This window comes from Saccopteryx bilineata, chromosome 2, assembly GCF_036850765.1.
Source record: "Saccopteryx bilineata isolate mSacBil1 chromosome 2, mSacBil1_pri_phased_curated, whole genome shotgun sequence".
Lineage (NCBI taxonomy): Eukaryota > Metazoa > Chordata > Mammalia > Chiroptera > Emballonuridae > Saccopteryx > Saccopteryx bilineata.
In genome coordinates, this window is record NC_089491.1 from 334864811 (window position 1) to 334890637 (window position 25827).

The following is a 25827-nucleotide window of genomic DNA, read 5'->3' on the forward strand; positions in this document are numbered from 1 at the left end:
CAGGAGAAGTGCCCATCTGCTTCTCCACCCCTCCCCCTCTCCTTCCTCTCCGTCTCTCTCTTCCCCTCCTGCAGCAAGGCTCCATTGGAGCAAGGATGGCCCGGGCACTAGGGATGGCTCCTTAGCCTCTGCCCCAGGCACTAGAGTGGCTCCGGTCGCAACAGAGCGACACCCCGGAGGGGCAGAGCATCGCCCCCTGGTGGGCAGAGCATCGCCCCCTGGTGGGCGTGCTGGGTGGATCCCGGTCGGGCACATGCGGGAGTCTGTCTGACTGTCTCTCCCTGTTTCCAGCTTCAGAAAAATTAAAAAAAAAGGGGGGGGAGAGAGGGACAGACAGTGAGGGGAAGAGGAATGCAGAGGACGACGTAAAAAACTGTCTCATCCAGTGCTGGAGGAGGCCATAGCTGGGGAGGGACCGATCTTTCCACAAAACAAAAGACTAAATTGCTTCTGGATCACAGATTTCCAGACATCTCTCCAGTCACAATCAGCGCAACAAGACACAGCTGAAAACAAAAAGTGGGAAGGAGGGGCAGTAACTCAGGTCTCCATGGAGATCTGAGATATACCTCCCCCTACTGAAGCTGAGAAAACACCCTGCCCCCAGAGAGATTAATTGGTAGAAGAGGCCTTCAGAGTCTCAGGTTACATCCACCACATTCCGGGATATAGTTTCAAGGAAGCCCCCTGCTGAAATCAGTAAACAAGACTATCACCTGTTAAGAAAACAAACAAAACTTTAAAGTGGCCCAAATCCGAAAATGGATTACAAATAGCTGATGCCAACCCAAGAAGACCTAGAAATAACACAATTGGAAACTGAAGGCAGACAACACCAAGCCTAGACTCAACCAGCGCTACAAACAAAACACCCAAACATAGACATAATGAGAAGACAAGGAAGTGCAATCCAAATGAAACCACAAGAGAAACCTTCAGGAGATGAACTGAGTGATATGGAAATAACAAAACTTCCAGATGCGGAGTTCAAAATAATGATTGTAAGGATGCTTAGGGATCTTAGAACAACATGGATGGTCATTACGAATACCTAAATAAAGAAATAGCAGAGACCTGAAGATGGCAGCAGAGTAGGCAGATGCACAGACTTTCAGCTCACACCACCGAACTGGATTATAACCTAATATATGAACAATCAGAGTGAAAAACCAAATCTGGACTACAAGAACAGCTTTCAAAAACCAAGGAGCAAAGAAGAAGCCACAACAAACCTGGTAGTGAGCGCCTGAATCTCCCCTGCTTACAGGAATGGGGGGGGTGAAGCTGGGCTCTCATTCCAAGGAAAAGACCAGTAACTACGGCTCACAGCCACTTGCCTGGTGACCAGGGAACAAGTGTGTTGAAAGGGCTCGCTTGTCTTCCAAAAAGAAAGGAGAGAGAGAGAGAGATCGATGGTGAGGGGGAGAGGAATATAGGTGATGACATGAAAAGCTGACACAATCAGTGCTGGAGGTGGCCATAACTGGGGGAGGGGCTGATCCTTCCACAAAGCAAAATACAAAAGTACTTCTAGGTCACAGAGATACGACATCTCTCCAGCTCCAATCAGTGCAACAAGACACAGCTGAAAACATGAAGTGGGGAGGAGGGACAGTAACTCAGGTCTCCATGGAGATCTGAGATACACCTCTCCCTACTGAAGCTGAGAAAGCAACCCGCCCCCAAGAGATTAACTGGCAGAAGAGGACTTCAGAGCCTCAGATCACACCCACCGCATTCCTGGATACAGTTTCAAATAAGCCCCCTGCTGAGATCAGCAAACAAGACAATCACCTGTTAAGAAAACAAACAAATCAAGACTTCAGAGCGGCCCAAATCCTAAAGTGGATTACAAATAATAGCTGATGCCAACCCAAGAAGACCTAGAAACAACACAAGTAAAAACTGGAGGCAGACAACACGAAGCCTAGACTCAACCAGCTCTACAAAGAAAACACCCAAACAACCAGACACAATGAGAAGACAAAGAAGTGCAATCCAAATGAAACCACAAGAGAAACCTTCAGGAGATGAACTGAGTGATATGGAAATAATCAAACTTCTGGATGCAGAGTTTAAAATAATGATTGTAAGGATGCCTAGGGAACTTAGAACAACAATGGATGGTCATCACGAACACCTAAATAAAGAAATAGCAAGTATAAAAAAGGATATTGAAATATTAAAAAAGAATCAGTCGGAGATGACAAATACAATATCAGAAATGAAGAATATAATGGAAGGAATTAAAACAGGATGGATGGAGCTGAGGATCAAATCAGCGAGTTGGAGGACAACTGGAATGAAGGCATGAAAGCAGAGAAGAAAAAAGAAAAGAGACTCAAAAAGTCTGAGAAAACTCTTACAGAGCTCTATGACAACATTAAGAGAAATAACATCCGCATCATAGGGGTTCCTGAAGAAGAAGAGAAAGAACAAGGAAGGGATAGAGGCTTTGTTCAATCATATCATAGCTGAAAACTTCCCTAAATTTATGCAGGAGAAACTCTCACAAATTCAAGAAGCACAGAGAACTCCACTAAAGAGAAACCCAAAGAAACCTACACCAAGACACATCATAATTAAAATACCAAAGCTAAGTGATAAAGAAAAATATTAAAAGCTGCAAGAGAAAAAAAGGCTACACCTACAAAGGAGCCCCCATAAGGATGACATCAGACTTCTCAACAGAAACACTTGAAGCCAGAAGGGAATGGAAAGAAATATTCAAAGTAATGCAGAACAAGAACCTACAACCAAGACTACTTCATTCAGCAAGGCTATCATTTAAAATTGAAGGAGAAATAAAAAGTTTCCCAGACAAAAAAAAAAAACCCTCAAGGAATTCATTACAACCAAACCAATGCTGCAGGAAATGTTAAGGGGCATGGTGTAAACAGATCAAAGTGGGAAAAAATATAGCAAAAGAGGAATACAGCTTTAAAGAATAAAATGGCAATAAACAACTACATATCAATAATAACCTTAAATGTAAATGGATTAAATGATCCAATCAAAAGACATAGGGTAGCTGCATGGATAAGAAAACAGGACCCGTACATATGCTGTCTACAAGAGACACACCTTAAAACAAAAGATGCACATAGGTTGAAGGTAAAAGGATGGGAAAAAACAGTTCATGCAAATGGGAATGAAAAAAAAGCTGGGGTAACAATACTAATATCAGACAAAATGGACTTTAAAACAAAGAATATAGTAAGAGATAAAGAAGGCCACTACATAATAATAAAGAGGGCAATCCAACAGGAAGATATAACTATTATAAATATCTACACACCTAATATAGGAGCACCTAAATATATAAAGCAGACTTTGATGGATATAAAGAGCGAGATCAACAGCAACACTATAATAGTAGGGGATTTCAATACCCCACTAACATCACTAGATAGATCCTCAAGAAAGAAAATTAACAAAGAAACAGCAGACTTAAAGGACACACTAGATCAACTCGATTTAATAGATATCTACAGAACCTTTCACTCTAAAGCAGCAGAATATACATTCTTTTCAAGTGCTCATGGTACATTCTCTAGGATAGACCACATGTTAGGGCACAAAAGTGGTCTCAACAAATGTTAGAAGATTGAAATCATATCAAGCACTTTCTCTGATCACAATGGCATGAAACTAGAAATCAACCACAACAGAAAAGCTCAAAAATTCTCAAACACATGGAAACTAAATAGCAGGTTGTTAAATAACAAATGGATTAAGAATGAGATCAAAGAAGAAATAAAAAAATTCCTAGAAACGAATGATAATGAACATACAACAACTCAAATTTATGGGACACAGCAAAAGCAGTACTGAGAGGGAAGTTCATAGCACTACAGGCACACTTTAAGAAGCTAGAAAAAGCTCAAATAAACAACTTAACCCTGCATCTAAAAGAACTAGAAAAAGAACAGCAAGTAAAGCCTAAATGTAGTAGAAGGAAGGAAATAATAAAGATTAGAGCAGAAATAAATGACATAGAGGCTAAAGAAACAATACAGAGGATCAATGAAACTAGGAGCTGGTTTTTTAAAAAGGTAAACAAGATTGATGAACCTTTAACTAGACTCACCAAGAAAAAGAGAGAGAGGACTCAAATAAATAAAATTAGAAATGAGAGGGGAGAAATAACAACTGACACAACAGAAATACAAAGGATTGTAAGAAAATACTATGAAGAACTGTATGCCAAAAAAAACTAGACAATCTAGCTGAAATGGACAAATTCTTTAAAACATACAATCTTCCAAAAATCAATCTGAAAGAATCAGAAAACCTAAACAGACCGATTACACCAAATGAGATCAAAACAGTTATCAAAAAACTCCCAACAAAGAAAAGTCCTGGGCCAGATGGCTTCTACCAAATATTCAAAGAAGAACTAACTCCTATCCTTCTCAAACTATTTCAAAAAATTCAAGAGTAAGGAAGACTTCCAAGCTCCTTTTATGAGGAAAGCATAATTCTGATTCCAAAACCAGGCAAAGACAACACAAAGAAAAAAATTATAGGCCAATATCCCTGATAAATATAGATGCTAAAATCCTCAACAAAATATTAGCAAACCGGATCCAACAATATATGGAAAAAATCATACACCATGATCAAGTGGGATTTATTCTGGGGAGGCAAGGCTGGTACAATATTCGCAAATCTATCAATGTTATTCATTACATAAACAAAAGGAAGCAGAAAAACCACATGATAATTTCAATAGACGCAGAAAAAGCATTTGATAAAATCCAGCACCTGTTTATGTTCAAAACTCTCAGCAAAGTGGGAATACAGGGAACATGCCTCAACATGATAAAAAGCCATCTATGACAAACCCACAGCCAACATCATACTCAATGAGCAAAAATTAAAAGCAATCCCCTTAAGATCAGGAACAAGGCAGGGGTGCCCCCTTTCACCACTCTTATTCAACATAGTCCTGGAAGTCCTAGCCACAGCAATCAGACAACAAGAAGAAATACAAGGCATTCAAGTTGGAAAAGAAGAAGTAAAGCTATCATTATTTGCAGATGATATGATATTGTATGTAGAAAATCCTAAAGTCTCATTCAAAAACCTACTGGACCTAATAAATGAATTCAGCAAGGTGGCAGGATATAAAATTAATACTCAGAAATCAGAGGCATTTTTATACACCAACAATGAACAGTCAGTAAGAGAAATTAAGGAAACAATCCCCTTCACTATTACAACCAAAAAAATTAAGTACCTAGGAGTACATTTAACCAAGGAGACTAAAGACTTGTACTCGGAAAATTACAAAACATTCATAAAAGAAATCAAGGAAGATACAAACATGTGGAAGCACATACCATGCTCATGGTTAGGAAGAATAAACATCATTAAAATATCTATATTACCCAAAGTAATTTATAAATTCATTGCAATACCAATTAAAATACCAATGACATACTTTAAAGATATAGATCACATATTCCAAAATTTTATATGGAACCAAAAGAGAACACAAATAGCCTCAGCAATCTTAAAAAAGAAGAATAAAGTGGGAGGGATCACACTTTCTGATATCAAGCTATACTACAAGGCCATTGTACTCAAAACAGCCTGGTACTGGCATCAGAACAGGCATATAGATCAATGGAACAGGACAGAGAACCCAGAAATAAACCCACAGCTCTATGGACAACTGATATTTGACAAAGGAGGTAAGAGCATACAATGGAGTAAAGACAACCTCTTCTTTCTTGAGAAAATTGGACAGCAACCTGCAAAAAAATGAAACCAGACCACCAACTTACACCATTCACAAAAATAAACTTAAAATAGATAAAAGACTTAAATGTAAGGCGTGAAACCATAAGCATCTTAGAAGAAAACATAGGCAGTAAGCTCTCTGACATCTCTCGCAGCGATATATTTGCTGATTTATCTCCATGGGCAAAGGAAATAAAAGACAGGATAAACAAATGGGACTCTATCAAACTAAAAAGCTTTTGCACAGCCAAAGAAAATAAGAACAGAATAAAAGACAAACTGCACAATGTGAGAACATGTTTGACAGTACGTCTGATAAGGGGTTAATAACCAAAATTTATAAAGAACTTGTGGCCCTGGCTGGTTGGCTCAGTGGTAGAGCGTCAGCCTGGCGTGCAGGACTCCCGGGTTTGATTCCCAGCCAGGGCACACAGGAGAAGCGCCCATCTGCTTCTCCACCCTCCCCCTTTCCTTCCTCTTTGTCTCTCTGTTCCTCTCCCGCAGCCAAAGCTCCATTGGAGCAAAGTTTGCCCAGGCGCTGAGGATGGCTCTGTGGCCTCTGCCTCAGGTGCTAGAATGGCTCTGATTGCAGCAGAGCGATGCCCCAAGATGGGCAGAGCATTGCCCCCTGGTGGGTGTGCCGGGTGGATCCTTGTCAGGCACATGCGGGAGTCTGTCTGACTGCCTTCCCGTTTCTGGCTTCAGAAAAATACAAGAAAAAAATATAAAGAACTTGTAAATCTCAACCCAGAAAGACAAAAATCCAATCAAAAAATGGGCAAAAGAAATGAATAGACACTTCTCCAAAAAGGACATACAGATGGTCAATAGGCATATGAATAAATGCTCAACATCACTAATCATTAGAGAAATGCAAATTAAAACCACAATGAGATATCACCTCACACCAGTCTGAATGGTGCTCATCAACAAAACAACACAGAATAAGTGCTGGCGAGGATGTGGAGAAAAGGGAACCCTCCTGCACTGCTGATGGGAATGCAGACTGGTGCAGCCTCTGTGGAAAACAGTTTCGAGATTCCTCAAGACTGAAATCAGTTGAAAATCGAACTGCCTTTTGACCCAGCTATCTCACTTTTAGGAATATACCCCAAGAATACCATAGACCTGCTCCAAGAGGAGAAATGCACCCCCATGTTTGTGTCAGCATTGTTCACAGTAGCGAAGATGTGGAAACAGCCCAAGTATCCGTCAGAGGACAAGTGGATTAAAAAGCTTTAGTACAGGCCCTAGTTGGTTGGCTCAGTGGTAGAGCGTCAGCCTGGCGTGCGGGGGACCCGGGTTCGATTCCCGGCCAGGGCACATAGGAGAAGCACCCATTTGCTTCTCCACCCCCCCTCCTTCCTCTCTGTCTCTCTCTTCCCCTCCCGCAGCTAAGGCTCCATTGGAGCAAAGATGGCCCGGGCGCTGGGGTTGGCTCCTTGGCCTCTGCCCCAGGCACTAGAGTGGCTCTGGTCGCGGCAGAGTGACACCCTGGAGGGGCAGAGCATCGCCCCCTGGTGGGCAGAGCGTCGCCCCTGGTGGGCGTGCCGGGTGGATCCCGGTCCGGCACATGCGGGAGTCTGTCTGTCTCTCCCTGTTTCCAGCTTCAGAAAGAAAAAAAATAAAAAAAAATAAAATAAAAAAAAGCTTTGGTACATATATACTATGGAATACTACTCAGCCATAAGAAATGATGACATCGGATCATTTACAATAACATGAATGGACCTTGGTAACATTATACGGAGTGAAATAAGTAAATCAGAAAAAACTAAGAACTATATGAATCCATACATAGATAGGACATAAAAATGAGACTCAGAGACATGGACAAGAATGTGATGGTAACGGGGTTGGGGGAGTTGTGTGGGGGGAGGGGGGGAGGAAGAAGAGAGAGGGGTGGGGCAAGGGGATGAGCACAGAGAAATCCAGATAGAAGGTGAGGGAAGACAATTGGACTTTGGGTGAGGGGTATACAGCATAATCAAATGTCAAAATTATCTGGAGATGTTTTCTTTCAACATATGTACCCTGATTTATCAGTGTCACTGCATTAAATTTAATAATAATAATAATAAAAATTTTCTGTCTAAATCATAATAAAAAAGAATCTGTAGCGCTCACAAATCTGTGCTGCTCATACCTGTTGTCTACCTGGCGAGGCTTATTCAGAAATGGCCAACCAGCCCTGGCCAGGTAGTTCAGGGGTTTAGAGCATCATCCCAATAGCACAAGGTTGTAGATTTGACCTCTGGTCAGGGCACAGAGAATCAACCGATGAATGCATGAGGGGAGGGAACAACAAATTGATGTTTCTTTCTCACTTTCTTTCTCCTTCTCTCTCTCTCTCTAAAATCAATCAGTAAATTAATTTCTTTTTTAAAAAACCACACAATTCAAAGATGATCAACCAGATTCTCTATACTAGGAATTTGAAAGTTGAATAAAGTCACACAGAGATAAAAGATGACTGTGGCCGAGTTACCATACACTATGTCCCAGACAGAAAGACTGAGCTTCACCTGCTGAAGTCCCCAGAGTTGACCCAGATCTAGTCCACCCTGAAGCATGATTATTCAGTTTTCCCTTCAATGTTGCGAAGGGAATATCTGTTCAAATAAATTCACCTCCCATTTTTTGTTTGTTTGTTTAAATTAGTCAGAGTTCATTTCTCTTGCTTGCAACTAAATAATTTAAACTGATATTGGCTCCAAAGCAAGGTGTTGGCAGTAAAAAGGGATAAAAAAAAAAAAAGGATATTTGGGAGAGATGACGTCAGAGTAATGGCGAGGTAGGAAGCGATACCGATAAATCTCCCCCAAAACTCAACAAGATCTTCAACCAGAAACAGAAAAACCTATACTTGGAGCTTCCAGATGCTTCGCAATACACCCAAAGGTATGATTGAGTGAAAAATTGGCTAAATATATAACCAAACCCCAAAGGAAAAAGGGAGTAAGAAATGCTCCGCCTTCCTCACTAACCTAAACAGGGCGGCTTTATCTGGTAACTGTGAATATAGAAACTGAGGCGGGCAAAGGGGGTGAATAGATCCAGGCCGCCGCGGCACAAACGGCCGAACCAGGCTGTGGCACACAGATCCAAGCCGAGGAAAATCTGATCCTGTGGCAACCCGGGCAATACAAGCTAACACTCGCGCCAAACCCAAACAAAGAAAGACAAGCGGAGCGGCCATTTTACCCGGTCTCCTGGTCGGTGCGCAGTTAGTGGGCGAGAATTTCTTCCTAGACCCCAAGAGTGGGTGCCCGTGTTGCCCCACGGAGAGGCAGGGTCAGAGGCCTTTCTGTGGGCCGAGGACAGAGTCTCTGGGCAGCCCCAGCGCCCTGGGAAAGCCACGCACGGGAGGGAGTGAGAACTACTACCAACGGTGGAGATTTTCCGTGCTGGTGAGGGTTTCACTCAGAGGGAACCGCGGCCGGCCTCATATCCTGGTGTGCACGCGCAGATAAGGAGTGAGCGATTCCTCCGAGTGCCTCCGCAGTGTGCGCCCGTGTTATCGCAGAGAGGGGCAGAGTCAGGGGCCTTTGTGTGGGCCAAAGCAGAATCTCGAGCCGCCCCAGCGCCTTGCAAAAGCCGCGCACGGGGACGGAGCGAGACTCAATTCCAACGCTGCAACTTTTCCCTGCGGTTGGGGGTTTCACTCAGAGCGTGAGACTGCTGGCTGGATATCCTGGTCGCAGACAGTGAGTGAGAGTTTCCTCCAAGCGCCCCCCAGAAGTGGGCGCCCGCTTGTGTTACCGGACAGAGTGGCAGAGCCAGTGGTCTTTGAGTGGGCGGAAAGCCCGCCTGATTATGCTAGCAGCTCTGACTGACTGAGCCTTACCCAGAGCCCTGTGCTGAGTGGAAATAGAGTGGGGAGTTGCCAGCTCTTTGAGCCTCTTACTATCCAGGCTGAGGCAGCAGCAACCCCATAGCTGGATTATCAGGCTACTAATTGAGGAAGGAAAGACTAGGAGAAAGGCTCCAGGAACACGGACTCTCTCACTGTCGGAGCCTATAAATGCTAATGAGCCTCGACTCCCACGAGACTAAAGCACAATACATGACATTGCCATAGAGACTTATCAACTGCAAGCCTCTACCTGAGCGTGCCAAAGGGGCAGAACCCGGGGTACAGAGTCACCGACCAGGAAGAGGGAGAGAAAAGAAAAAGCAAGAAGATAACCTCTCAAAATCAAGAATAATCTGCAGACTTTATAACCTATCCCATTTTATTATATTTGTTCGTTTGTTTCTCTTATCTTCATTCTTGATACTTTTTTTTCTTCCTCCAATTTGGCCGATTAACTCTCTACTGGTCTTACTCTCTCCTCTCCTTGAACTACACTACCCATAAGTGTTACATCTCCCATTATCTTTTCTCTTCTCTTCCTTTCTCTCTATGAGGGTTGCACTCCAAAACCCTTAACTCTCTCTCTCTCTCTCTCCTTTCTTTTTTCTTCTTTTAGTGGTTACCTCTTTTTTTCTCTCTCTTTCTTTTCTCCCTCTATATTAGTTTCTTCCTTTCTCCTTTACATCTCCTCTCATTCAAACCTCAATAACAAACAAATTATCTTATCTGGGACTCAAACCTATGTTTGTGGCATTTTGGGGGGTTTTTACTTCACCTTTTTAACTCACTAGCAGTGCTCCCATCCCTGGCTCTCCATATTATCTAGTTCTTGTTCCACTAAATACAATAGTAATTTTTTAATTTGTCCCCCATTTTTCCGTTTTCCTCTTATTCCTCTCATCATAACTCTTAGACAACCAACACCTAAAAGCAAATCATTTTATTCTTGACCCAAATTTTTTCCTTATTTGCTTTTTGTGGGTCCATACGCTCTTTTTTTTTTTCTTTTTTTTTCTTTTTTTTTCTTTTTTGCCCCTTTATTACTTTTCCCCAATTCAGGCCCTCCATCACAGGCATTGTTTGTTATAACTCACAGTCCACCACAAGATTTTCTCAAGAAAGAGGGGAGAGGAGAGGAGAGGAAAAAAGGAGGGGGGGAATAATTTCCTTTTTTTAAAAATTTTTTATTTTATTTTATTTTTCTTTATTTCATTATTAATTTTTTTTAAAAAAAAACAACTCTTTTCGTTTTTTTTTTTTAACATTTTATTCTTTATTAAATCTCATTAATACTATCAACAAAACCACCCTCAGATGCCATTAAGGAAGAGAAAATCGAATATCATGGATACAAAAGAAAGAGAGGTAACACAGCTAGATGAGGAAAAATCTATGGAGAAAAAATTTAATATATTGGAAACCTTGGAGCTAAATGACAGAGAATTCAAGATAGAAATCCTAAAAATCCTCCGAGATATACAAGAAAACACAGAAAGGCAATATAGGGAGCTCAGAAAACAACTCAATGAACACAAAGAATATATGTCCAAGGAAATTGAAACTATAAAAACAAATCAAACAGAGATGAAAAACTCAATTCACGAGCTGAAAAACGAAGTAACAAGCTTAGCTAATAGAACAGGTCAGATAGAAGAGAGGATTAGTGAAATAGAAGACAAGCAACTTGAGGCACAACAGAGAGAAGAAGAAAGAGACTCAAAAATTAAAAAAAATGAGATAGCCCTACAAGAATTATCTGACTTCATCAAAAAGAATAACATAAGAATAATAGGTATATCAGAGGGAGAAGAGAGAGAAAATGGAATGGAGAACATACTCAAACAAATAATAGATGAGAACTTCCCAAGCCTGTTGAACGAACTAAAGCCTCAAGTTCAAGAAGCAAACAGAACTCCAAGTTTTCTTAACCCCAACAAACCTACTCCAAGGCATATCATAATGAAATTGACACAAACCAACAGCAAAGAAAAAATTCTCAAGGCAGCCAGGGAAAAGAAGAATACAACATATAAAGGAAGGCCCATTAGATTATCATCAGATTTCTCAGCAGAAACTCTACAAGCTAGAAGAGAGTGGACCCCAATATTTAAAGTCCTGAAAGAGAGGAACTTTCAGCCACGAATACTATACCCATCAAAGCTATCCTTCAAATATGAAGGAGAAATAAAAACATTCACAGATACAGAAAAGATGAGGGAATTTATCATCAGAAAACCCCCACTCCAGGAATTACTAAAGGGGGTTCTCCAATCAGATACAAAGAACAAAAAAAAAAACAGAGCCACAAGTAAAAGCTCCAAGAAGAACACAATAAAACCAAATTTAAACTGTGACAACAACAAAAAGAAAGAGGGGGAGAAGACGGAGATTAACAGTAGCAAAGGACGATGGAGTGCAAAAGTACTCACAAAATAGTTCGCTACAATGAACAGGGTAGGGACCCTTTTCATTACTCAAAGGTAACCACCATTGAAAAAACCACCACAGAAGCACATGAGATAAAAAAGATAGCAACAGAGGAAAGATGTATGGAATACAACCAAATAAAAACAAAAGATAGAAAAACGAAAGAGAAGGATCAAACAAGACACGAAACTAACAGAAAGCAAGATATAAAATGGCAATAGGGAACTCACAAGTATCAATAATTACACTAAATGTAAATGGATTAAACTCACCAATAAAAAGGCACAGAGTAGCAGAATGGATTAAAAAAGAAAATCCAACTGTATGCTGCCTACAGGAAACTCATCTAAGTAACAAGGATAAAAACAAATTCAAAGTGAAAGGCTGGAAAACAATACTCCAAGCAAATAACATCCAAAAAAAAGCAGGTGTAGCAATACTCATATCGGATAATGCTGACTACAAGACAGGAAAAGTACTCAGAGACAAAAATGGCCATTTCATAATGGCTAAGGGGACACTGAATCAAGAAGACATAACAATTCTTAATATATATGCACCAAACCAAGGAGCACCAAAATATATAAGACAGCTACTTATTGATCTTAAAACAAAAACTGACAAAAATACAATCATACTTGGAGACCTCAATACACCGCTGACGGCTCTAGATCGGTCATCCAAACAGAGAATCAACAAAGACATAGTGGCCTTAAACAAAACACTAGAGCACCTGGATATGATAGACATCTACAGGACATTTCATCCCAAAGTGACTGAGTATACATTTTTCTCCAGTGTACATGGATCATTCTCAAGAATTGACCATATGTTGGGCCACAAAAACAACATCAGCAAATTCAGAAAAATTGAAGTTGTACCAAGCATATTTTCTGATCATAAAGCCTTGAAACTAGAATTCAACTGCAAAAAAGAGGAAAAAAATCCCACAAAAATGTGGAAACTAAACAACATACTTTTAAAAAATGAATGGGTCAAAGAAGAAATAAGTGCAGAGATCAAAAGATATATACAGACTAATGAAAATGACAATACGACATATCAGAATCTATGGGATGCAGCAAAAGCAGTGATAAGAGGGAAGTTCATATCGCTTCAGGCATATATGAACAAACAAGAGAGAGCCCAAGTGAACCACTTAACTTCTCACCTTAAGGAACTAGAAAAAGAAGAACAAAGACAACCCAAAACCAGCCGAAGAAAGGAGATAATAAAAATCAGAGCAGAAATAAATGAATTAGAGAACAGAAAAACTATAGAAAAAATTAATAGAACAAGGAGCTGGTTCTTTGAAAAGATCAACAAAATTGACAAACCCTTGGCAAGACTTACCAAGGAAAAAAGAGAAAGAACTCATATAAACAAAATCCAAAATGAAAGAGGAGAAATCACCACGGACACTGTAGATATACAAAGAATTATTGTAGAATACTATGAAAAACTTTATGCCACTAAATTCAACAACCTAGAAGAAATGGATAAATTCCTAGAAAAATACAATCTTCCTAGACTGAGTCAAGAAGAAGCAGAAAGCCTAAACAGACCTATCAGTAGAGAAGAAATAGAAAAAACCCTTAAAAACCTCCCCAAAAATAAAAGTCCAGGTCCTGACGGCTATACCAGTGAATTTTATCAAACATTCAAAGAAGACTTGGTTCCTATTCTACTCAAAGTCTTCCAAAAAATTGAAGAAGAAGCAATACTTCCAAACACATTTTATGAGGCCAACATAACCCTCATACCAAAACCAGGCAAGGATGGCACAAAAAAAGAAAACTACAGACCAATATCTCTAATGAATACAGATGCTAAAATACTAAACAAAATACTAGCAAATCGAATACAACAACATATTAAAAAAATAATACATCATGATCAAGTGGGATTCATCCCAGAATCTCAAGGATGGTTCAACATACGTAAAACGGTTAATGTAATACACCATATCTACAAAACAAAGAACAAAAACCACATGATCTTATCAATAGATGCAGAAAAGGCTTTCGATAAAATACAACACAATTTTATGTTTAAGACTCTCAACAAAATGGGTATAGAAGGAAAATATCTCAACATGATAAAGGCCATATATGATAAACCATCAGCTAACATCATATTAAATGGCACTAAACTGAAGGCTTTCCCCCTTAAATCAGGAACAAGACAGGGTTGTCCACTCTCTCCACTCTTATTTAATGTGGTACTAGAGGTTCTAGCCAGAGCAATCAGACAAGACAAAGAAATAAAAGGCATCCATATTGGAAAAGAAGAAGTAAAGGTATCACTTTTTGCAGATGATATGATCCTATACATCGAAAACCCCAAAGAATCCACAAAAAGACTACTAGAAACAATAAGCCAATACAGTAAGGTCGCAGGATACAAAATTAACATACAGAAGTCAATAGCCTTTCTATATGCCAACAATGAAACAACTGAGAAGGAACTCAAAAGAATAATCCCCTTCACGATTGCAACAAAAAAAATAAAATACTTAGGAATAAACATAACAAAGAATGTAAAGGACTTATATAATGAAAACTATAAACCATTGTTAAGGGAAATCGAAAAAGATATAATGAGATGGAAGAATATACCTTGTTCTTGGCTAGGAAGAATAAATATAATCAAGATGGCTATATTACCCAAAGCAATATACAAATTTAATGCAATTCCCATCAAACTTCCAATGACGTTTTTTAAAGAAATAGAGCAAAAAATCATCAGATTTATATGGAACTATAAAAAACCCCGAATAGCCAAAGCAATCCTAAAGAAAAAGAATGAAGCTGGGGGCATAACAATACCTGACTTCAAACTCTATTATAGGGCCACGACAATCAAAACAGCATGGTATTGGCAGAAAAATAGACACTCAGACCAATGGAACAGAATAGAAAGTCCAGAAATAAAACCACATATATATAGTCAAATAATTTTTGATAAAGGGGCCAACAACACACAATGGAGAAAAGAAAGCCTCTTCAATAAATGGTGCTGGGAAAACTGGAAAGCCACATGCAAAAGAATGAAACTGGACTACAGTCTCTCCCCCTGTACAAAAATTAACTCAAAATGGATCAAAGATCTAAACATAAGACCTGAAACAATTAAGTACATAGAAGAAGACATAGGTACTCTACTCATGGACCTGGGTTTTAAAGAGCATTTTATGAATTTGACTCCAATGGCAAGAGAAGTGAAGGCAAAAATTAATGAATAGGACTACATCAGACTAAGAAGTTTTTGCTCAGCAAGAGAAACTGATAACAAAATAAACAGAAAGCCAACTAAATGGGAAATGATATTTTCAAACAACAGCTCAGATAAGGGCTTAATATCCAAAATATACAAAGAACTCATAAAACTCAACAACAAACAAACAAACAATCCAATAAAAAAATGGGAAGAGGATATGAATAGACACTTCTCCCAGGAAGAAATACAAATGGCCAACAGATATATGAAAAGATGCTCATCTTCTTTAGCTATTAGAGAAATGCAAATCAAAACGGCAATGAGATACCACCTCACACCTGTTCGATTAGCTGTTATTAGCAAGTCAGGTAATAGCAAATGTTGGAGAGGCTGTGGAGAAAAAGGAACCCTCATCCACTGTTGGTGGGAATGTAAAGTAGTACAACCATTATGGAAGAAAGTATGGTGGTTCCTCAAAAAACTGAAAATAGAACTACCTTATGACCCAGCAATCCCTCTACTGGGTATATATCCCCAAAACTCAGAAACATTGATACGTAAAGACACATGCAGCCCCATGTTTATTGCAGCATTGTTCACAGTGGCCAGGACATGGAAACAACCAAAAAGCCCATCAATAGATGACTGGATAAAGAAGATGTGGCACATATACACTATGGAATACTACTCAGCCATAAGAAATGATGACATCGGAACATTTACAGCAAAATGGTGGGATCTTGATAACATGATACGAAGTGAAATAAGTAAATCAGAAAAAAACAGGAACTGTATTCCATACGTAGGTGGGACATAATAGTGAAACTAAGAGACATTGATAAGAGTGTGGTGGTTACGAGGGGGAGGGGGGAATGAGGGAGGGTAAGGGGGAGGGGGAGGGGCACAGAGAGAACAAGATAGAGGGTGACGGAGGACAATCTGACTTTGGGTGGTGGGTATGCAACATAATTGAACGACAAGATAACCTGGACTTGTTATCTTTGAATATGTGTATCCTGATTTATTGATGTCACCCCATTAAAAAAATAAAATTATAAAAAAAAAATTTGTAGAACAGCAAAAAAAAAAAAAAAAAAAAAAAAAAAAAAAGAAAGAGAAGAGCTTACCATCTTTCTTCTTGTCTCCTTTACAGGCTTGAGGAAAGGTGAGCTGAGGGTACATGTTTTTCTGTCTCCGCAAAGTACAGAACATCAAATACTTCCCTTCACTCTTGAAATCATCCTTGGTGGAAAACCTTAATAAAGAAAATTTGTTTAGTGAATCCTAGGGTTGGAGGTTAGTGGAAGTAGTCACTACACTCTTAAGATTCCAGGGGGAGAGAAGGGAGAAGGGTAGCAGGTGGTCATTGGTACAGAGTGGGAGTACTGTTCAGTGAAAAGGATGCTTCTAGAACAGGGGTTGGGAACTGTTTTGGCTGAGAGAGCCATGAATGCCACATATTTTAAAATGTAATTCCGTGAGAGCCATACAATGACCTGTGTACGTTAGGCATTATCCAATAAAAATTTGGTGTTGTCCTGGAGGACAGCTGTGATTGGCTCCAGCCACCCACAACCATGATCATGAGCGGTAGGAAATGAATGGATTATAATACATGAGAATATTTTATATTTTTAACATTATTTTCTTTATTAAAGATTTGTCTGTGAGCCAGATGCAGCTATCAAAAGAGCCACATCTGGCTTGCAAGCCATAGGTTCCTGACCCCTGTTCTAGAACCTAGCTTTGTAAACCTAGCAGGTTTACAAAGGAAGTTCAGACTCTCCTCTCTTTTCTCCAAACTGGAAACAGGCTGCTCCTACAACTGGTTTCAAATAAAATTTCATAGCACGTTGTGCCCTTATCATGCACTGAGGGGAAACTTTTTTCTGTTTCCTCAAATCAAAGAACCATTGAATATTTCTCTTCATTCTTGCAAATCCTTCTCAGTGAATAACCTCAGCTTTGCATTACCATTTCTCTTTCATTATGTTGTAAGTGATGTTAGGGATCATATAAGGAAGCAGTGTCTTATTGATACACATTTGTACCTATACCCTACAAGCAAGAAGTATTAAATCATATTGAAAAGAGATAGTGACGTGAATAAGGAAATGGTAGAAAAGAAAATGGAAACAAGAGCAGCCAGGACTTCACCTAAACCATTGTTCTTTCTTGGACATAGGATCAGTCAACAGGGTCACAGGGAAGATTGGTGTCAGCGCAGGTCTTAACCGTTTTCTCTGAGGCATCACAGGTAGGCAGTAGTTCTCAGTGGGTTTGTGCCAATAACTTTCCTGCAGCAGAGGGGAGAAGAGTGAGGGAATCAACAGAGGACCTTGCGACTTAAAATCTGAACTAACGTCTTAGACTAAGTTTCACTTCCCCAACATGATGCAGCAAACCCTGTTCGAGAAGAAAGTGGGGACTCAGAAACCCAAAGAAGAGGAAGCATTTCACAGAGTGGGTTAACATATATCTGTTCTCTGGCTAGCTTACTTGTCTAAAGCTTTGTTAGTTTCCTAAGTAACTGATTGAACTTGCCCACCGGCCCTTTGAACAGAGTAGCAGAAGAATTGACCCAATTTTGAGAAGGATTTAATTAGTGAATTGCTTAGTAAACCAAACATTTGGTAATAAATTGGGAAAAAAACTCAGAGGACTCTACATCCCTTTCTCAGAGATGGCTGCCTCATTCACATTCTGTCCTACCTGCCATGAAAATACCACAGAATGAGATGTTTTGTGAGGTCATAATGTCATCATTACTAAATTCACAGAGTCAAAGACTTTCAGAAAGGATTGTAAAGGTCCTCCAGGCTAACTATTCATCTGACACCCGTTTCTACCTACACAATATCACTATCAAGCAGTCAATCATCCTATACCTAAAAACCCAACCTAGTTCATCTTTAAGCTGCTGATAGCTACCTCCCTGCAACTTCTAACTTAAACTCCAAACAGAACAAATCTAGTGTCTCTTCCACAGAGTCCTTAAAGAATCTGGAGAAATCCATCAAGTTTCTCGTAAGCTGTCTCATTCTTCCAGGCTCAACAATGCCAATATTTTTGAAATTTTCTTCATATGACATGGCTTTGGGTTCCTAGTCTCCTGATTTATCTCATTATAACTCATTTGAGAAAGTTACAAGTTATATTCTTCCCAGTATGCGGCAATCTAAAATGAAAACAATTATGTGAGATGTAGCAACTTCAGGACATATCCCATCACCCCATAAAGTCTCTTCTCAGATGTCATGGCCTCTTCTGAGAGCCTACTATCTAAATTATGTCTAAACTACACTATCTAAAGTCACAACTTACACCACTCACACCGTGTACCTTTATCCTGCTTATTGATCACATTTTCACATTAATTGTGTGATTGCTTGCTTATGGTCTTTCTCCCTCACTAGAATGTAACCTCATCTGGGCAGACTTCGGTTTAGTTGCTGAGATATCCCTCCCACCCATAACAGTGCTTGGCACATAGTAGGTGCTCAACAAATATTTGTTGAATGATTGAAAGAATAAATGAAGTGCCAAACTACTTAATTGACTTCTTTTTCTTTCTTTCAGAATTTTAAAGCCTCTTTTTAAAAATACTTGCTGCTGAATGTGTCCTTTTAACTCTGCACTCATTCTCTTTGAGCATCTCCAGTTGTGAAGAGCAGGCATCTGTCCAAGTTACCTCACCTAACAGGAGTTTTAGTGTAAGAGCACATGAGCCTAGGAAGTAAGACATAGCTAACATCTGGCCACTGAAAGAGCAGGACCTTAACAGAGCTAGATCTCATAGCAGAAAAACTGCAATGGGAAGGTTATCTGGAATCCAAGACAGAACTCGCTAAAGACCACCGCTGCAGGAGTTTGTGTATCTAGATTCTCCATCATATTATCCACGTCACTCCTACTTCTTCCAACCTGCTTCCTCCTCTCTCTGTTCACGCCTTACCTTACACTGTATACCTTCTATCTATAGCTTCTTCTTATTCATTTATATTTATTTCCCTGTAACTTCAACCTGCCCCCTATTCTATTCTCCTGGTCCCTACACCACCTTCCTTATGGCCTCCCCCTCTGTGTCCTTTCAGCTTTCCTTCCCACAGCCTCATTCTCCTCCTTCCCCAATTCAGTTCCTTGAATCAAGAATTTGATTAGCTCAGGGTTTTGGGTTGTCAGCAGGTTGGTTGGTTTTGTTTTGGGTTGGTTTGGGGTGGGTGGTGTCCAGCACAGGTCACTAATCAGCCTAAGAATTTTGCTTCACTTGATCTGATGTGCTTCTCTGGTCTCAGCAAGAAGCAGAGGACCAGGGCTAGTTATACAAACTAGGACCTCTTAGGGCAGGGGTCCCCAAACTATGGACCGCGGGCCACATGCAGCCCCCTGAGGCCATTTATCTAGCCCCCACCGCACTTCCGAAAGGGGCACCTCTTTCATTGGTGGTCAGTGAGAGGAGCTCATTGACCATCTCATTAGCCAAAAGCAGGCCCATAGTTCCCATTGAAATACTGGTCAGTTTCTTGATTTAAATTTACTTGTTTTTTATTTTAAATATTGTATTTGTTCCCATTTTGTTTTTTTACTTTAAAATAAGATATATGCAGTGTGCAAAGGACGATGGAGTGCAAAAGTACTCACAAAATAGTTCGCTACAATGAACAGGGTAGGGACCCTTTTCATTACTCAAAGGTAACCACCATTGAAAAAACCACCACAGAAGCACATGAGATAAAAAAGATAGCAACAGAGGAAAGATGTATGGAATACAACCAAATAAAAACAAAAGATAGAAAAACGAAAGAGAAGGATCAAACAAGACACGAAACTAACAGAAAGCAAGATATAAAATGGCAATAGGGAACTCACAAGTATCAATAATTACACTAAATGTAAATGGATTAAACTCACCAATAAAAAGGCACAGAGTAGCAGAATGGATTAAAAAAGAAAATCCAACTGTATGCTGCCTACAGGAAACTCATCTAAGTAACAAGGATAAAAACAAATTCAAAGTGAAAGGCTGGAAAACAATACTCCAAGCAAATAACATCCAAAAAAAAGCAGGTGTAGCAATACTCATATCGGATAATGCTGACTACAAGACAGGAAAAGTACTCAGAGACAAAAATGGCCATTTCATAATGGCTAAGGGGACACTGAATCAAGAAGACATAACAATTCTTAATATATATGCACCAAACCAAGGAGCACCAAAATATATAAGACAGCTACTTATTGATCTTAAAACAAAAACTGACAAAAATACAATCATACTTGGAGACCTCAATACACCGCTGACGGCTCTAGATCGGTCATCCAAACAGAGAATCAACAAAGACATAGTGGCCTTAAACAAAACACTAGAGCACCTGGATATGATAGACATCTACAGGACATTTCATCCCAAAGTGACTGAGTATACATTTTTCTCCAGTGTACATGGATCATTCTCAAGAATTGACCATATGTTGGGCCACAAAAACAACATCAGCAAATTCAGAAAAATTGAAGTTGTACCAAGCATATTTTCTGATCATAAAGCCTTGAAACTAGAATTCAACTGCAAAAAAGAGGAAAAAAATCCCACAAAAATGTGGAAACTAAACAACATACTTTTAAAAAATGAATGGGTCAAAGAAGAAATAAGTGCAGAGATCAAAAGATATATACAGACTAATGAAAATGACAATACGACATATCAGAATCTATGGGATGCAGCAAAAGCAGTGATAAGAGGGAAGTTCATATCGCTTCAGGCATATATGAACAAACAAGAGAGAGCCCAAGTGAACCACTTAACTTCCCACCTTAAGGAACTAGAAAAAGAAGAACAAAGACAACCCAAAACCAGCCGAAGAAAGGAGATAATAAAAATCAGAGCAGAAATAAATGAATTAGAGAACAGAAAAACTATAGAAAAAATTAATAGAACAAGGAGCTGGTTCTTTGAAAAGATCAACAAAATTGACAAACCCTTGGCAAGACTTACCAAGGAAAAAAGAGAAAGAACTCATATAAACAAAATCCAAAATGAAAGAGGAGAAATCACCACGGACACTGTAGATATACAAAGAATTATTGTAGAATACTATGAAAAACTTTATGCCACTAAATTCAACAACCTAGAAGAAATGGATAAATTCCTAGAAAAATACAATCTTCCTAGACTGAGTCAAGAAGAAGCAGAAAGCCTAAACAGACCTATCAGTAGAGAAGAAATAGAAAAAACCCTTAAAAACCTCCCCAAAAATAAAAGTCCAGGTCCTGACGGCTATACCAGCGAATTTTATCAAACATTCAAAGAAGACTTGGTTCCTATTCTACTCAAAGTCTTCCAAAAAATTGAAGAAGAAGCAATACTTCCAAACACATTTTATGAGGCCAACATAACCCTCATACCAAAACCAGGCAAGGATGGCACAAAAAAAGAAAACTACAGACCAATATCTCTAATGAATACAGATGCTAAAATACTAAACAAAATACTAGCAAATCGAATACAACAACATATTAAAAAAATAATACATCATGATCAAGTGGGATTCATCCCAGAATCTCAAGGATGGTTCAACATACGTAAAACGGTTAATGTAATACACCATATCTACAAAACAAAGAACAAAAACCACATGATCTTATCAATAGATGCAGAAAAGGCTTTCGATAAAATACAACACAATTTTATGTTTAAGACTCTCAACAAAATGGGTATAGAAGGAAAATATCTCAACATGATAAAGGCCATATATGATAAACCATCAGCTAACATCATATTAAATGGCACTAAACTGAAGGCTTTCCCCCTTAAATCAGGAACAAGACAGGGTTGTCCACTCTCTCCACTCTTATTTAATGTGGTACAAGAGGTTCTAGCCAGAGCAATCAGACAAGACAAAGAAATAAAAGGCATCCATATTGGAAAAGAAGAAGTAAAGGTATCACTTTTTGCAGATGATATGATCCTATACATCGAAAACCCCAAAGAATCCACAAAAAGACTACTAGAAACAATAAGCCAATACAGTAAGGTCGCAGGATACAAAATTAACATACAGAAGTCAATAGCCTTTCTATATGCCAACAATGAAACAACTGAGAAGGAACTCAAAAGAATAATCCCCTTCACGATTGCAACAAAAAAAATAAAATACTTAGGAATAAACATAACAAAGAATGTAAAGGACTTATATAATGAAAACTATAAACCATTGTTAAGGGAAATCGAAAAAGATATAATGAGATGGAAGAATATACCTTGTTCTTGGCTAGGAAGAATAAATATAATCAAGATGGCTATATTACCCAAAGCAATATACAAATTTAATGCAATTCCCATCAAACTTCCAATGACGTTTTTTAAAGAAATAGAGCAAAAAATCATCAGATTTATATGGAACTATAAAAAACCCCGAATAGCCAAAGCAATCCTAAAGAAAAAGAATGAAGCTGGGGGCATAACAATACCTGACTTCAAACTCTATTATAGGGCCACGACAATCAAAACAGCATGGTATTGGCAGAAAAATAGACACTCAGACCAATGGAACAGAATAGAAAGTCCAGAAATAAAACCACATATATATAGTCAAATAATTTTTGATAAAGGGGCCAACAACACACAATGGAGAAAAGAAAGCCTCTTCAATAAATGGTGCTGGGAAAACTGGAAAGCCACATGCAAAAGAATGAAACTGGACTACAGTCTCTCTCCCTGTACAAAAATTAACTCAAAATGGATCAAAGATCTAAACATAAGACCTGAAACAATTAAGTACATAGAAGAAGACATAGGTACTCAACTCATGGACCTGGGTTTTAAAGAGCATTTTATGAATTTGACTCCAATGGCAAGAGAAGTGAAGGCAAAAATTAATGAATGGGACTACATCAGACTAAGAAGTTTTTGCTCAGCAAGAGAAACTGATAACAAAATAAACAGAAAGCCAACTAAATGGGAAATGATATTTTCAAACAACAGCTCAGATAAGGGCCTAATATCCAAAATATACAAAGAACTCATAAAACTCAACAACAAACAAACAAACAATCCAATAAAAAAATGGGAAGAGGATATGAATAGACACTTCTCCCAGGAAGAAATACAAATGGCCAACAGATATATGAAAAGATGCTCATCTTCTTTAGCTATTAGAGAAATGCAAATCAAAACGGCAATGAGATACCACCTCACACCTGTTCGATTAGCTGTTATTAGCAAGTCAGGTAATAGCAAATGTTGGAGAGGCTGTGGAGAAAAAGGAACCCTCATCCACTGTTGGTGGGAATGTAAAGTAGTACAACCATTATGGAAGAAAGTATGGTAGTTCCTCAAAAAACTGCAAATAGAACTACCTTATGACCCAGCAATCCCTCTACTGGGTATATATCCCCAAAACTCAGAAACATTGATACGTAAAGACACATGCAGCCCCATGTTTATTGCAGCATTGTTCACAGTGGCCAGGACATGGAAACAACCAAAAAGCCCATCAATAGATGACTGGATAAAGAAGATGTGGCACATATACACTATGGAATACTACTCAGCCATAAGAAATGATGACATCAGAACATTTACAGCAAAATGGTGGGATCTTGATAACATGATACGAAGCGAAATAAGTAAATCAGAAAAAACCAGGAACTGTATTATTCCATACGTAGGTGGGACATAATACTGAAACTAAGAGACATTGACAAGAGTGTGGTGGTTACGGGGGGGAGGGGGGAATGGGAGAGGGATAGGGGGTGGGGAGGGGCACAAAGACAACAAGATAGAAGGTGACAGAGGACAATCTGACTTTGGGTGGTGGGTATGCAACATAATTGAACGACAAGATAACCTGGACTTGTTATCTTTGAATATATGTATCCTGATTTATTGATGTCACCCCATTAAAAAAATAAAATTATAAAAAAAAAAAAAAAAAAAAAGGATATTTGGAAGATATCATAATTAATAGGACTTGGTAATCAGTTGGATCCATGGGCTAATGGACACAATCACTTCTTTAGTTTGATTACCCGAGAAAATGAAGGTGCAATTTATCAAATTAGAGAATAAAGGCAATAGATCAAGTTTGGGGAATAAACAATGATTTTGGTTTTGTTCATTTGAGTATGAGGGGAAGATGGAAACACTGTCTAGTAAATGGGTTGAACTATGAGTCTGGAGCTCAAGAGAGAGGTTTGAGTTAGGGTTAGGTACTGAGAGTCAGCCTCAAGAATATGTGTTGAGTCCCTGGCTGGTTGGCTCAGTGGTAGAGTGTTGGTTGGTGTGTGGATGTCCCTGGTTCAATTCCTGGTAAGGGCACACAGGAGAGGCAACCATCTGCTTCTCCCCTCATCCTCCCTCTCTGTCTCTCTGTCTTCCCCTCCCACGATCATGGCTCATTTGGTTCAAACACATTGGCCCGAGTGCTGAGGATGTCTCCATGGAGCCTCTGCCTAAAGCACTAAAAATAGCTTGGTTACAAGCATGCCCCCAGATAGGCAGAGCATCAGTCCCAGAAAGGGGTTGCCGGGTGGATCCCGGTGAGGGTGCATGCAGGAATCTCTCTCTCTATCTCCCCTCTTCTCACTTGGAAAAGAAGAATAAACAGAAAAATAAAAAGAATATGTGTTTAAATGGTGGGCTGAATAGGATAGAGACACAGAGGTTGCAAACCAAAGGAAGGGCCTCACCAGTGGATGGGACGAAGAACCCTGAAAAGGAGTGGCCAAAGGTGGAGGAGAATCGGGAGAAAGCAGTCACAGCAATAACAGGAAGGGACCCATCATGGAAAACGGGAGGAGAGCATCTACTTTAAAGCAGCTCAGGTAGGAAGTTTGAAGGTACAGAAAAAGATTTTTCAAAAACTCACCAAAATTACCAAAGCTTAGTAAGCAATCCAGTGCAACCAACTCTAAGGCAGATTCTGCTACAATGAAAAAGCTTGCTCAGCTTGAGTTCATGGTAGAGCCAAGATTTGCTTGAATAGAGACCATATGATAGGAAATAATATGAATGCATCCCTCATCTCCACTCATTGTCTTCTTTTTCAGACATGGAGGATGGGGCACTACATCACCCAAGACTCAGGTTGACCATCATTTTCTGTTACCCCTTGGATTTTGATCTGTGATAAGACTTACAAATGGTTTCCCCTCATCCCTTTGCCTGCACAACTTTCCATGTCCAGATGGAGACCTCACACCCCAGGTAACAGTTAAGTAGAAAGGATGGAATATTCGTGGTGGCACAGTGCATGCTGGGAAATGTGACTTCAGCAGCAAAGAGCCATCAGTGAGGGTACAAGGCAGGAAGAAATCTTTGGGGTACCATTTTCCTCCTTCCTTCTGACTTCTGGAATAGGAACTTCTATGTGGAATAGAAACTTCTACCATTTTGACAGTATTGGCACCTACCCTCTTTTCCTTTGTCAACGAAAAAGCAGGGGCAGAGAGTGCTGGACAAAGCAGCTCCCCCATTAGCTCTTCCTTTCTTAAACAGCCCGCCAGTCATCCAGGTAGGGTTCTCCTTTGTCTGGAGGAGGCTATGGTTTATCAGTGACTAGGGGGATGTATTAGGAAGC

The 25827-nt window shown here is 39.4% G+C and overlaps 1 protein-coding gene across 1 annotated transcript in view; it reads right to left on the reverse strand.

Moving 5' to 3' along the window:
• TSGA13 (testis specific 13) overlaps positions 1 to 25827 on the reverse strand; it is a 100064-nt gene that overhangs the window by 24883 nt on the left and 49354 nt on the right. Inside the window, exon 2 of the mRNA XM_066254534.1 lies at positions 1075 to 1141. Within this exon, the coding sequence (XP_066110631.1) occupies positions 1075 to 1141 (67 nt within the window). The remainder of the gene's footprint in view (positions 1 to 1074; positions 1142 to 25827) is intronic.